The sequence below is a fragment of the Dermacentor andersoni genome, chromosome 5 (genome assembly GCF_023375885.2).
Source record: "Dermacentor andersoni chromosome 5, qqDerAnde1_hic_scaffold, whole genome shotgun sequence".
NCBI lineage: Eukaryota > Metazoa > Arthropoda > Arachnida > Ixodida > Ixodidae > Dermacentor > Dermacentor andersoni.
In genome coordinates, this window is record NC_092818.1 from 46,018,087 (window position 1) to 46,034,025 (window position 15,939).

The following is a 15,939-nucleotide window of genomic DNA, read 5'->3' on the forward strand; positions in this document are numbered from 1 at the left end:
CCCTAAATCTGCCCTAAAGTATTCACATAACTTTTCATTCATCAGTACAGTGAATCAGTGCTCCAGATCAAACGCAAGGGGCTGCATTTGTCTGGGTACAGAAATACGTTCGAAACTGCTCACTCAGTTGTGAACCATTTCGTCACTGAAGCTTAAAAAGATCCACTGAGATAACATTGACTTGCTGCGGCCACAAATACCTACCGGGTGTATGAGTGCCACTGGCTGCAGGAACGTTGTACGATTGGGAAACTTTGACGTAACGGCTGTTTTCAAATTGTTCTACTGCAAGTCGGGTCCATCAGCGAGCGAAGATGTAAAGGTCGCACATTAAAACTGAGGCTGTTATAAAACCCGCTCACCAATGACGCCATGCACCGCTTATCAAATACGACCTCTTGTAAACTGTACATCAGTTGATTGCACGCGCGGTACATAAGACCAGTGGCCGACGCCGACTGGCATGCACTCGACCAACGCGGAGCTGGGTGAGCATTTTTAGGTGAGTACGAAGGATCACTTCTCACTAGCATCACACGTAGAAGAAAATTGGCTTAGATCTTACCCCATCCCGTCCTAAGGAAGTCTTGACGTAAACTGCACGTCTGAAAATCCTTAAATCGGTATAGATGATCTATGCGCATGCTCAGCTTCAACTAAACATCTACAGCTTAATATTAAAAAGCAAGCAGTACGAATGTCAAAGTCTAACTTGCTCGACTGTGCACGTTCAGGTGGAGTTAATCATGTAGTGCTCAAGGTATGAGATATGCTATGCTTTCTTTATACGTTCAGATTTTGACGTAACGCGCAAGATACTTAACTCATAACCTATATGGTATCACTTTTCGATATGCTGGATAGAGTTCTTATTCGTCGATAGTTCAGGGAAACAATTACTAGATAAAGAATTACTTTATTGTGCGTTAACAAAGATTACTCCACTTCGTATGCATGTAAGGTCACAACATATATAAGCTTAAACTAAAAATGAAATCGAGGGTTCGACGGAAGCCCGTCTGGTCGGGATGAAGCATTGAAGAAATAAAACGAAGGACACCGACCAAAATTGAAGAGCTAAAAAATGAATAAATCTAAAAGACGTTTCGGCTTCACTACGGAAGCCTTGTTCACAATGGGATGACAGAAGGTTCATGGAAGCTTATGTATGCTTTAGAACGTGACGTAAGCAGCACGTGTATGACGCGGGGAGGGTTCCCTCATTTCTATTAAGCGTGTGACGTGTTTTTTGTATCTCCAGTGATTCCAGATACAGACGCGATTTTTGGTTTCTTTCTTGGCCGATAATTTTCGAGTGATTCCAGTCTATATTGTGGCCCGTTGCATCCGTGTGCTCGGCAAGGGCATTTGACACTGTACGTTTCTTTTCGACATCTTTCTGATGCTGCCTCAGAAAGCTTAAGCCTTCTTCAAGCTTAAACTAGATACATTAAGTTCACTTAACCTGGTACTGTGTTAGGAATCACAGCGCTTACACCGAATATCGATTTGTAGGAAGTTCCATTTATTACCTTCTGAACTTTGTTGCTCGAATTAGCTTCGCATAAAAAAGGTTGCGTAATTAGGACATAAACGTAGTGCACTTAATCTGTATATCACTTACACTTGTTTGCGAGACATACAAACATTGTTGCGCAGTCGCTACTACATGTTGGTGCGAATGTGAAAGAGAATCGTAGCTCAGTTGATTTTGAACATTTCTCTCTCGCTTCCTTTGTTTAGTGATCCTATTAATCATGCTACATCTCACGCATTTCAATTGATGTCTGAGCAATCCTCCATTGGTCTTTCGAATATAACTCGTTCAGCAACTTTGCGTCAAAGGTAAACGTCATTATGCCTATCATGATGTGATATTGTGACCATAACATATATACACTGCCAAGTCTCTTCGCAACCCCTCGGTACTTACGTAATACAGAGGGTGCAACGTTATTATATTTATTTTTTTTATTTATTGCAGGAAGCCACTTGTACCAGTCATGCATCATAAAGTTATGCTGCCCGTTTTTGTGGCATTCGTCGTTGCTGTGGCGGGCAGCTCGGTGGTCAATGCTCAGGAATTCGCGGGCTGCCCTATCGTGGACGACAAGGGGGCCAACGTCACTTTCCTTCCGAACCTGTACAACTGCTCTACGTTCTACATGTGTTCTCAGGTGAAGGTCTTCCCGCATGCATAGCGAATTTAGCCTTCGTAAATATACTGAAATGTGCTGTACATAGCGGTATACGGGTTCAAAAATAAAGCAAAGAAACATCTGCAGGGACATGCCGTTCCCAGCGACTCCTTAACACCTCGATTGTATCTGCCCTTGCCAAGAGTCCTAACTGGTAGCCGTGGCCCCAATGCAGAGTTGCCTCCGAAGTAGGCCCTTAAATCAGTTCACCCATCCCTACAATGAAACCTCAACGTTTTATATCTCTAGTATATTAATTTGAAGTGCTAGCGCGCAAGAAAAAAACTTTGATATGTTATTCGAAAACGAAAGCATAGTAGGGAACGCTAAGTCGGACCTTTTAGCGTGATAGCGCAAAAAGCCCCGTGTCTAGGAAATCAGGTGTCGGTGTCGTCGTCGGCACCGTGTCCGCAGCCGAGAAGATCATTTCGAACTACGCAAGCCCTTAGCGTGCCGCATAGGCGTTACTGAACTAATTGAATTTCTCTAAGTGAAATGCTTCAGTAGATTACTAAAGTGCGACTCACACAGAACCTACAGACGTGATAACGTCGGATTGCAATTTGAATATATGAGAAAGCACATTTCTATTAAGCCGAAACTCAAACACAAACCCCTCTTCCAGCTGCCGTTTCAGCTCACTCTTAGTAGGAGCGGTGCGGCCAGCTCAGTTCCTCGCGACACCACCAACAAAGAAAATAATCTGAAGGCTCGCCTACGTGAATAACGTTCGGCGCAAGCCTTTCCCGGAAAAAAATTTGGGTTACGAAGGTGCAGTTTACGGGAAGCGTGAAGATGAGACAGCAATCTTTGAATGCGATCGCGTTACACTCTTAATGGCGAAGACTTAGCGTCCTCCAAAACATTTTTACTGTTGCTGAAGACTGAACTGCCTAATGCATTAATGTCATCTTCTTAGTGCACTACCTGATTTGCTCCCTGCCTTCAAAGGACTATGCACGCAAGAAACAGGCAATCAACACAAAATTCAACGCCTTAGGCGTATTCATGGAAGGAGTACAATGATGCAGGCATACATTTAAAGACCTCTTTGAATACACTGCAGCCTCTCAAAAACGCAATTTTATAGAGCCTGGAAAAGAGCTTCGCGGCTCCTAGGTCCAAAGCTTCAATGTATTCTGTGGACACATTCACCCGTTCAACCACGAAGGCATTAAAATCTTTTGCCTGGGCCACTGCACGGTGGAAGAAGAACTGCGCCTCTTCAGTTCAGCGCTTTGTAACCTAGAATGGATTCACAACATCTCAATAAATGAAGGCGTCCGTCATTCAGAATTCAGACGAATATAGTTAGAATCATCGACACAAAAAACTGCCATAAGCAACACAAAGACTATGCGCAAGGAGCATCCAACGGTTCTCCTTAATACTCTGAACAGAATGGGCCTAGTTTCCGTTGCAAAATATTTGAACTTTATGTGCGACTAATAACGTGTGGTTAGAAGGTATATAGAGCGTCAACAATGTTAGAACTAGTTCAACAATAGAGAACACTAAGTTATATTTACCTTCGTCTCTGAGTTATCTATGTTAATATTGCTATTATGTATTATGTCTGCTGCTTTTGTGTGCTCGCGTGCTGCATTTTATATTCTAAGTTCACTATGGACCCGGCACTAGCCAATGGCTATGGATACAGTAATGCTTTCGTATTTTGTAAAATATGTTGTAAATAAAGAATGAATGAATGAACACTATAACTGGAGAATTTGAAGTGAACGTAAATCTTTTCATATTACAACTATTGCTTGCAGCAAATTAATTGCAATTATAGCTTTAGCACCTGCTACAACAACTCATATATGGCTTTCTTTTTCGATGTGACAAATGCCCAGACTTGACAGCAAAGCTTGCTTCATATACAACTTTTATCATTTTTTGCGACCGTGATCTATTAATAAACAGCTTATTCCCCGAACTTACGGCGCATCCAAATGTGAAAAGCTTTAGGAAAGGAAAGAGCGTCAGAAACGACAGTTTCTCCACTGTATGATTGCATAATGACGCGGACTTGTTTGAGAATGTTGCGTAAGCGTATGCGCGCACATGGCATCCGTCGCCTATAAATATGATCCTATCTGCTTTCAATAAACTAGTTCAAGTACGACGCTCTTTCATGTCCTAAAGCTTTTTTCAGTGCTTGATTGCGTCTTAACTACGGGGAATGATATGTACCAACTAGCCAGTAACAAATATTGTTTCGTTAAACATCCAACTATCGAAATCATTAAGAACCCATAACTGCAATCCCTTCCGCTTCCTTTACTACTCTCGAAAATATTTTTTACCCGCCGTGGTTGCTCAGTGGCTACGGTGCTGGGCTGCTGAGCACAAGGTCGCGGGATCAAATCCCTGCCACGGCGGCCGCATTTCGATGGGGGCGAAATTCGAAAACACCCGTGCACTTAGATTTATGTGCACGTTATAGAACCCGAGTAGGTCGAAATTTCCAGACTCCCTCACTACGGCGTGCCTCATAATCAGAAAGCGGTTTTGGCACGTAAAACCCTATGATTTCCTTTTTATTATTATTTTTCCCGTCTCTATGGCCACAGGAACAAACCTATGAAGCTTGTTCTATGTGAGCTTCGCTGTATTGAGTCTTTGTTCAGATGACTTCGCAGATTTTGAGAAGAACCTCCGGTTTAATATAGTTGAAGCACCGACAAAATGTAAGGGAGCGGTCACCTTGTCGTGACATCGGAGGCTTGTGGCGTGAGAATCACCGGCGATCTGAGCTCCCAATATGCGTACCACACTCTACATGAAACAGCAACGACTGGTTTCCTTTCCTTCTTTTCGGGTAAGAATATTCTTAATGCGAAATTGGAAGCCACAGTGTGAGGGATAGCTATCTTAAGCACTCTTGGAGGGTACAAATATTCGAACCTTACGACTGACGAATGGAATACTGTCCCGTTCAATTAGTTCCATGAATTTAATAGTCAGTTCTCGATAAAACGAATATTTTTGTTTTCAGATAGTTTTCGAATACCTCACACTGCCAGATGTGCACAGTCGAACATGCAAACTGAAGCCACACATAAACAAATACGACCTGCGCCACGGTAAACATAAAAAACCGGGGAGTTGTGTAGCGTGCACTTTGTCGTACAAGAAACCAGACTTTTTCACTAAAGCCAAAATCCTTCGCGCTGAAATTTACATCAGATTTGACATTCGGCAATAGGTATCTTTTGGTACTAGTCATCGAGATTCCAGGTGTGTTCGCTCTGCATGAAACTTAAATCCATTTGCCTGAAATAACATTTCATAAAATAGTGGCACCATTCGCAGCGATAGAAGAGTAGTGCTTTCTTCGTCGTGTGATTGCTGCAGTCAACACAAATTTAACTTTTATTCTCGAATGTATGCACAGAAGTTTAGGGAATGACAAGACCGCCTACTTAAACTTTTGTTTTGCTAATTCAGGACCAGCATACTCCTTACGATTCTGGGTACTGAGTTATTGCTCTATTCGAATTTTTAATTAAGCGTGCAACATAATGGGTAGTATACTGGCGGAAACCAGTTGACGTAGAGAATACTGTGATGTCAACAATGCATTTAGAAATGTCGAATGAGGCTGTTCCATATTCAAAAGCTATTCGAAAAGTATTACGCATTAAATTCGATTCAATTCGCTTTTGGTGCTATACAATTCGTATTCCATTCGCAAACATTGGTTTGAGGGACAAAACGAAGCAACAAGTACAAAACAAATTGATCTGTGTCGCAAACACTGGCTTGAAGGACAAAACGAAGGAACTACTACAATGTAAATTTATCTGGGTCATATATAATGCCCCTTACGGTTCCCAAATTCCAAAAATTACTTTAGAGAAAATTGAATCATTAGCGTCCATAATCTTTACAAGGAACGCTTCAGTATTCGGTTTAAACTAAAAACCCGAAAACACGTAAATAACCTAAGCGATCTGGCCCAAATATGGAAAAAGGAAAATCATTATTCAGCTAGGTTTGGTGACTCTACGGAATTACCGAACCCTAGTTTAAGCACAGGCAAACAACGTTTACAGTACATGCCTTTATCGCTTCTGCTTATATATTAAATGGCTTTTTTTTTTTGAAGTTTGCAGTTTCTTTTTTTTCTCCGTAACACAAAGAGGAAACATGAGCTAAAGGCCATTTGGCCTGACAGGGGCTCTTGCTCCTAAGCGCGTTCGGCTTACATGATGATCCATTCTACGAAAAAAGCAAATATAACAAGAAAAAGCAAGTACGATGTAGAAAATACAAGTAAAGAAGATGATGTATACATTATACAATGACTATGTGAAAAAAAAAACGTTTATGCTTCAATTTTTGTTTGTGCATTCACATTACAGCGCAGATTGAGGAATACATATATAGTGCATAAAAAATTTTAGCGCGATAGCATTTTATGTATAAATAATTTGATTGCGTATGAGAAAGTTTTGTATACATTGCTTAAAATTAGGCACACAGAAATCAATTTCTTGCTCAACGATGTTTAGTAGCCTTGGTATTTGATAGTTTATATCCTGACGTCCGTAGTTAGTACGTGTGAATGGTATTTTCTTGATTTGATAACGTAATGGGTATCGAGGAGAAGTGGGTATGCTGACAACATGGAGCCTGTGTTTTTTTATATGTAAGAGTAATCTATAATAAAATACTTGATTTGCTGGGTCAGTAAATATTTGCCGAAGAGATTGTGTGTGGGTAAGTCACGCGGCCTACCATGGTAGTTTTCAAAAATTTGGACGACTCGTTTTTGCAAGCTTAATACCTTTTCATAGTTTTTGCTGTAGTTGTTCCCCAAATCAAGACACAATAAGTTAGCTTCGAGTAAAAAAGGGCGTAGTATGTTGCTTCCTTTAGCCATAATGGTATTAGGTCACCTATTTTATACATACAGCCTACTGCTTTGCTAAGATCGTTGCTAAGCTTATTGACACGATTCTCCCAGGAGAGGTTCTCTTGGAACCATACCCCAAAAACTTTTCGTTGTTACTTGTTCTAGCCTCTTTGCTTGAAATAGAACAGTTATATTAACAGGCAATGGCTTGTTTATCGGTTTAAATATTATATATTTGCTTTTGTGGACATTCAATTGTAGTTCGTTGATGTACAGCCATTCAGATAATAAATTTAAATAATCATTTATTTCCTTTTGTAAGCATTGCAAGAAAGAAATTGCAAAGAAAAGAATATATCATCTGCGTACATGATGATATTAGGTGAGGAAGAAATGTTAGGAAGGTCATTGATATAAAGATTAAATAATATAGGACCAAGTATGGATACCTGTGGCACGCCAGTCTGTATTTTTAGAAGTGAGGAAGTGGCCTGATGATATGAAACAAACTGGTTACGATCCGTTTAGTACCTTCTCATTAAATCTAATGCTGTACCATGTATACCGTAGACATAAAGCTTGCACAGAAGCATAACATGCTTTACACTCAAACGCCTTACGCAGGTCCAGAAATGAGCTTACCGTGTATAAACGGTTTTTCATATTTTGCAGTATTTGATGTTTTATATTTAGGAGCGCATCCTCACATGATATATTTTTTTTTTTGGAATCCATACTGCGCCGTACTAATAATAGCATATTTCCTAAGGAAACCCTCTAGTCGAGCGTTTAGAACAGTTTCAAAAAGTTTTGAAAAAAGAGGTAGTATTGATATAGGTCGGATGTTGTTTACACTATGGTCAGCACCACCTTTAATTTGCACCATTTTGATGCTTAACATCATTTACTCCGAAATTTGGAAGACGCACTAAAGATAAGCGTGGGGGTAAATATTACGCTGTAAGAGTGCATTCCACCCTTACGCATGTTGCGGTGCTATAACACCTACATGTTGATTATCACTTTGTTTTTGTTATTTTCGTTACGTATTTCTATGTGTCTAGACAATTCTTCTCTGTTTTATTACAGTTTTTGTCTTACACGACTTTTTCGCAAGACGCACTTTGTGTATCCGCAGCTCCTGCTGCTGATAGAAAAAATGTTCGTCAAGCTGTCATGGACAGCCTTTTTTCTGCAGCTGCTCTATTGTTACTGCAATGATCAAAAATCAATTATTTGTGTCGATTTGATAAAACTTTGATTTTCACGCAATGTTTCGGCAGAGGCTGCCCAACACTTATTCCATTTCTCTAAGTGTGCCAACAATGTTAACGTTACCGCAGGGCATCCCAATCTTGAAGGCATGCAATCATAATCTGCGTTTCAACCGTGCACTGAACGTGTGCGACCACCCGTGGAATACTCCCTGCATCGAGCTCCCTCTCCCCGCACCCAAACCGCCGTCCACTGAAGCGCCCGTGGTGACCGAGCCCGTGGTAACCGAGCCCGCGGTAACCAAGAAGCTCGTCGTCACGGAAATCATCAAGGAGAACTACAAGCCCGTCGACAAACCAGCATTGTAAACAATAAAGATTCTGCGCATGAGAGATGGTTGATGTGTGTCAATTACACTCTCCATAAAAAACGCAGAAGTTGTGCTTCGCGCTACCACGTGCGATAATACATAGCCTTGTGGAAATTAGTAAGTTCCACAATCAGTAACCTACATTCCCTAGTTCTTGACTTCAAGGTCTACCCACCGCTTGGAGCCCGAAGGTGTGAAGAAAATTTCTTGTATTATTTGTGGCTAAGTGTCGCGCTCACCATACCATACTCGTTAATAATTGGATGGACCGAGAGCGGTACGTGTGACGTTTGGGCCTGTGAAGAAAATATCTCACATCTTTGCGTCTGCCCACGTTGTATCATGAAGAGGCAAGCCCTGTATACTGCGCTAGAGATGATGGAAAGCTGACTACTGTCAAAGAAAGATAATAGGGCAGTGGTCACAAGAGACGTGCGCGTTAAAAGCTGCCAGAGCGCTCTACGGGCTTGCGGGATAGCCTGTGATAATGAGGTGTGGAACTTCAATTTTCTGCCCACCGATTTCCGTTTCTGTACTCGCCATTTTCTCTTCCTACATCTTCACATCCCGTTTGCCTTTTCACCGCTGCAGGGTAGCAAACCAAAAGTTTTCCGTTTATTCTCCCGGCATTTCTCTCGCTTCTCTTTCTCTCTCCCTGGTTGTCACGCGACAAACGTAGTCAGATTTGTCTCTTTGTATCGTTTCTTTTCGGTTTTTTACTCAACACGTGCTTTTCACATACAACACATACTTTTCACAGACTTCACGTGACAATATATACTGTGATTTCACGTGACAAGTACTATGTAACCTTAATCAGCCTCCAAAGTGCAAACGGTTGCCGGTCTCACAAGCACATGGCAATTTACAGAAACATTAGTAGTGCCGCAGGCACCATGTAGTGTATGTTTTATTAGGCAATTAGGAAGGGTATGTCTGATGTATTCCTTTTTCATGGAAATACGGCCGACGTATCTCGTTTATTTTGGCATGTATCGCGTTAAGATCAACCGGCATAAGCACGCTGAACAGCCACATACTCAATTCGCTCGTGTCAACCTTCATTCTGTTCGGGTTGCACTACAGTGCGCTTGAGCGGGCGCAGATCAGCATGATCACCATTGCTGCAACAACTGCCGAATATGTTTCCCGTACTCCCACAGAGTTCTTACGTTGGAACCGTTCGTAAAAGCTGATCCCAGAAAATCGTGACGTTGCACATATAATTAGCGGAAGCGGCTGACCAATGGCAAGCAGCGCCTACGAATCGAAAGCATTGTGAATTCGGTCCCAGCTTCCCCAGTGTTGACGCGCGCTTTTTAAGACAAAAAAAATCCATTGCATTCGGTACCCTTCGACGCGACACTACAACAAGCTGTACTCCACACAAGAGACCCAGCGATGCAAATAGGCTCCGCTACTGATATACTTTTGTGAGTGGTGGAGCGGCATCAGTGTCGCAGCATTTCACCATTACAAACATGCACCAAGCAGAAACTGTGATCTACAAATTAACATAAACGTTAACTAAACGGACCAGGGAATCGTAACTCTTCACCTAGTACTTAGCGCTACTTTCCCCTCTTCAAATCGCCTTCAGGTATTCCTCGCGAGCATACACAAGTAATCCATGTCGTAGTGTTTGCTTTGTCGCTGACAAGCAATTATTTCTTGACCCTTCTTCAATGTGGTGAGGCTGAAAATTACAGCATAAAGCACATTTCTCAATTGGTACTGAATAGCGTTGATCAACCACAAATAAGTATGAAATAGTTAATTATGTACAGATGCTCATGATAAAAAGTTTCTTCAGAGTAATACTAACTACTAAAGTACTGGCCACAAATACTACGAAATGCCATGATACACAATACAGACCTAAGTCTCTACCATTAAACAATATGGCCAAATTGGTTATGAGCTTACACGTGATAACCATTACTACGCTCCTCAAAGAGAAGTAAGACATTTTTTTTTTTCGTAATGGAATATTTGTGTCCTGCTTGTTATTCAAAGTAGTAGGATGTCGATTTCGAAGTTTTCTCATTAAGGTGAGACGTGACAATAATACTAAAAGACTGTTTACGAAAATATGCATAGGCCAATTACCCGGCAGATAAGGCAAGGACGTCTGCAGAAGCTAGGTTCTTTCAAGGAACGAGATGGTGTCGTTCCAACAGGCGGGCATCATATCCATTCGATATCTTCAGGTGCGTCACAAGCCTTTCTGTGTAGCGCTGACGTCGATTTTTTTTTAATCAGCTCGCCTGCCCAAGGCCTACAACTAGTAACAGAATGCAAAAGAAAATTACCTACATAGACCACTCATGTGCTCAGTAAGTTCAGGGTATTTAAGCAATCAAATCAAAAGGCATAGCACAACTAAAAAATGCGGCCGCTGCACGTGCATACTGTCTTTGTATGGAAGTGTTGTTTGCGTTATACCTTTGTGCGCTGCCATCAACGCGCATCTATCTGCAGCTTCATTCCCTGGTATCCCAACATGGCTTGGGACCCAGCAGAATCGTAAGGTCCTTCCGTATTCGTTATAGGCCAACATGTTTAGGATATCACTAAGTAGGGATTCAGACGCGGAGTTAAGGTTTAGAGCTCTGAGTGCGCTTAACGAATCAGTATATATGATAGCATTCATCTCCATGTCGCTGGTAATTTTTTTTACTGCCGTCCATATGAAAAAAACTTCAGCGGTAAACACTTAAGAAAAATTGTTTATCCGAATCCTATTTTGCCAATTTTTCTTTATTATTCCGACACCTACGTATTCTTGTGTTTTGAAGCCGTCAGTGTAAAATTCCGTGTAATTTTTATATTTTTCTTGAATAGCTCGCAACTCTTTATTATGTGTTCTTGTGGAATGTCTTTTTTCTTTAGATGTGTTAGTGTCCAGTCACAAAGGTGTGAAAAGTTGTACCATGGTGGCAATCTTGGTGGCCTTTCAGCAACCTGCAGGGCCTCATGAGGAACATCATAAGTCTGACCGTATTCTTCGTGTCGTAATATTAGTGGCCGAATCATGCTCGGTTTGCTTGTGTAGTGTATCCGTGATCTGCACTGTGTTACGATGCTGTAGCATATATGTTGTGGTGACGATCGAATTCCTAGTACATAGGAAAATATAAGTAGTGATCTGCGTTGCTGTAAGGAAGGCTCATTGCAGTCAACATATAAACTTTGGACAGGCGATGCTCTGTAGGCACCGCTCGCCAGTCGTAGGCCGAGATTATGAACTGGATCGAGTCGCTTGATGTATGACTGCCTAGCTGCACCATAAGCTACACTACCGTAGTCGAGGATGCTACGTGCGAGGGACCGGTATATACGTAGTAGACAAGTTCGGTCAGATCCCCAGTGCTTGTGCGATAGCACCTTGTGGATATGTAATGCTTTATTTGCTTTAACTTTAGTTGTGTTAATGTGGGCCCGGAAGTTCAGCTTTGTGTCAAATGTTACGCCTAAAAATTGGTAGCCTTCTTTGACCGGCAAAGTTGTACCCTGCAATGTGAGAACTGGATTGAAGTGTAACCCTCCTTTCTGGGATAAGAGAACTGTAACAGTTTTATCTGTTGAAAAACGGAATCCATTTTTGTCACCCCATTGTGTAAGGTTATTTATCGTTATTTGCAGTTGTCTTTCGCAAGTGGGTAGATTTGAGGCGCGGCAAGCGACTTGCAAATCGTCGACATATATTGAGTGCATAACAGAGGATGGTATGATCTTATTAACAGAGTTCAATTTGATTATTAGGAGTGTTGTGCTCAGAATACAGCCCTCTGGAATGCCATATTTCTGTGTAAATGTGCGTGAAAGTATTGTGCCGAGACGCACCTGAAATGTTCTGTTTGCCATAAAATCAGATAGACAGTTTACCATTCTACCACGCACTCCCAAGTCAGCCAGGTCTCTTAAATTTCATACTACCACGTGGTATCATACGCTTTCTCTAGATCGAAAAATACTGTGAGACAGTGTTGTTTGTCAACAGGTCTTGACATGGTCAAGACCTGTTGCAGTTTTTTTGCCGACAGAGAGAACCCTGTTCAATTCTTGCATTGTGAGGACGTTATTATAAGGTTCATTCGAAGCCCCCGTAGTGGGCAGTCTCTGTTTCTCCGCTGACTTTCTATATTTTAAGTAATCGCTGGAGTAGTTTGCTGAGCTGGAGACCTTGTAAAAATGTTCGCCTAATATAATAAGTTGGCCTGGTCCTGTAGTGTTGTTTGTGTGCCTGGACATATGAGTAGTGGTATTGTGTATGATGTGTACTCTCCTTTAAATTTCCTTACGTGGTCCCACATTCGTTTTGACGTGATAGTATTATTAATTGAAGATACATATTATTGCCATGACGATTTTGCTGCCTGTCTTCGAATAAATCCTGCTTCGGCTTTGGCCTGTTCGAAATTTAAAAGGTTGCTATAAGTGGGGTACCTCCGTAGGATTTCCTAGGCCTTATTTTGTTTCTTTTTGGCTTCGGTACACTCGTTCGTCCACCAGGGATTTAGCCTTTTGTGTACGATACTGGATGACTGGGGTATTGCCTTTTCTGCTGCAGAGATTATGACCTCAGTGATGTTTTTGTTAAGCTCGTCAATCCTTAGTTCTTGTGAAAAGACATTTTCCAGTTTCGCGTTTTCCATAAAAAGCGGCCAGTCAGCGAGCTGTCATTTCCACTGGCGTGGTCTAGCGACTAAGGTTGGTGGTGATAAAAATTTGATGATTGCAGACAAGTGATCACTGCCATACGACTTGTCGACGGTTTCCCATTTAAGATCATTAAAAAGAGATGGTGAGCAAAAAACTAAATCTAAACAACTAAAAGGGCAGGAAGTCGGTGAAAAGTATGTCGGTGCACCTGAATTTAAAAGGCAGATATCATTTGACAGAATAAAACCTTCAACCATTTGCCCTATTTGGTCAGTTTTGATACTGCCCCAAAGAGTACCGTGAGCATTAAAATCCCCCACTAAACAAAATGGCTCCGGCAATTGACCTGCTATATTTTCTAAGTGTTTAGTGGTAAAATGGGTGTGAGGTGGTATATACGGCGAGCAAATGGTGATGGTTTTGTGAGTTATAACGGTGAAAGCAACGGCTTCTATATGACTGGTAATGGGAACTTCTCTAGCTGCAATACCACCCTTCAAAACAATGGCTACACCACCCGAAAGCCGGTTCATCTGAGTACGGTCGCGCCGTACAACAGTGAAACCTTTTAAAATATGTTTGTGTTTTTCGCCTAGGTTTGTTTCCTATAAGCATAAGGCCACAGGAGAGAAGTTAAATAAAAGGTCTTTAATGTCACCTAAGTTATGTAAAGGACTTCTACAATTCCAGTGAATAATAAAAGCCACTATGGAATTGAAGGGTAAAAAATGGCATTAACAGTTGAATAGGAGATAGGAAAGACGTTAGGTGACGTAGATCTCAAGAAGGGTGATACGAAGGAGCGATAACCTTCAGGTTATCGCCTTCTTATTTTGGGTGGTTATTGGGATCTTGTCCCTCGTACCGCGCTCGAGAGAGCACTTGTCCTTCGGTCTCAATGACACCGGGGTTTTTGTGTCGACTCCATCGCTCTCTCTGAGGCGCTGGAGGACCGAGAATTTGGCGCCGAGGCACGTGTCTCGGGCTTTGGAGTTCGCTTGATCTTAGGGCCCTGCGGGACTGGTGTCTGCAGGGCCTTCGAAAGGGTGGAGTACTACTGACTGCTTCCACCACGGGGGCGGGAGGGGTCACTGCGGCACCACTGCTCGTGGGCTCGGAGGATTCCGGAGGCCTTTGTGACGCTGCCGCCGCCTGCGTCACATCGGCATAACTTCTTCGCGGAAGGTACGATAGCCGCTTTCTGGCTTCAAAGAACGAACTTTTTTCTTTCACAATTAGTGCAATTACTTCCTTTTCCTTTTTCCAGCATGGGCAAGATCGCGAGTAGGCTGGATAGTCTCCTTTGCAGTTAATACAATATGGGGAAAAAGTGCAGTTTTCAGATTGATGACCATTGGAGCTGCATTTAGCACATGTTGTTTGGCCTCGGCATGCATGTGAAGCATGTCCGAATCTTTGGTACTTGAAACACCATCTTGGGTTCGGGATATATGGTCTCACGTTTACTTGTACATAGCCTGCATGCAGAGAGGTAGGTATTTCGCGTGTTCGGAATGTAAGTATGACATGTTTTGTAGGGATTTCTTGGTCATTTCTGCGGATGACGATTCTTTGTACTTTTGTCACATTTTGTTCTTGGAAATCCTCAAGGAGTTCCTCATCGCTCAGGCCAATAAAATCTTCCTCTGATATCATACCCCGGCTTGTGTTTAGTGTTCTGTGTGATGAAATTGTCACCGTCGCGTCGCCAATGCTGGTAAGTTCGGAGAGCTTTTGCGTTTGATCTTTGTCGTTTAGTTCTAGGAGGAGGTCCTCGCTAGACATTTTTGATGCTTTGTATGTTGGTCCGATTTTGTCTTTAAGACACTTGGCTACCAGGAATGGAGAGAGCTTCCTGACATGTATGTTGTTTTCACTGTGCACCACATAATATTTTTTATTTTATTTTTATTTATTGATACTGCAATCCCACTTTGGGGACTTCGGCAGAAGGGTACAAATGTTGAAAAGATCACAAAGAAGGCAACCAACAAATACATAGATACATAAGAGTAAATAAACTAATATAAACTAAAATAGAAGGCACACGGTAAGTACTAAGTTAGACACGATGTAAACAAGGTAAGTGAAGGCTGTTGAACTTGGGTGTTAGTAAGCTGGTTCCATTCAGTTATTGTCCGCGGAAAGAAAGAGTATTTAAAGGAGCTAGCTGGGTACACGTAGAGTAACCTTGTCGAAATCCATCTTGATACTTTGTTAAAATATGATGTTTTTTCAAGAAACTGCGTTCTGCGGTTATGTATAATATGTTCTAAAAGTTTACATGCTGTACAGGTTAAGGAAATCGGATGATATTTCTTTATACAGTCTTTCCTCCCATTCTTATGGACAGGTTTTACTCTGGCGACTCCCCAGTCGTCCGGAACTTGTCCCTCAGATAGTGATGTAGAGAACAGAACACACAAGTATTTTGAGACCCATTCTGCGTATCTCCTAAAAAATGCGTTTGGTATGTTATTTGGCCCTGGGGACTTCTTTATATCGAGTTTTAAGAGCACATCCAAAATTCCAGCTTCACTAATTAGAACATCTGGTATGGGTGGGAAATTTGCGTCGAAGTGTGGTAAAACATCGTTACCAACAGTGAAAATGCTCCTAAATTGCTC

General features: G+C 41.8%; 1 protein-coding gene across 1 annotated transcript; it reads left to right on the forward strand.

Moving 5' to 3' along the window:
- Window positions 1-450: 450 nt before the first annotated feature.
- LOC140218334 (uncharacterized) lies at window positions 451-8,655 on the forward strand. Its single transcript, XM_072288072.1, has 3 exons — window positions 451-502; window positions 1,985-2,177; window positions 8,406-8,655. Exons 2-3 carry the CDS (start codon window positions 2,004-2,006, stop codon window positions 8,643-8,645), a joined length of 414 nt encoding a protein of 137 aa, XP_072144173.1. The 5' UTR covers window positions 451-502; window positions 1,985-2,003; the 3' UTR covers window positions 8,646-8,655.
- Window positions 8,656-15,939: the final 7,284 nt, after the last annotated feature.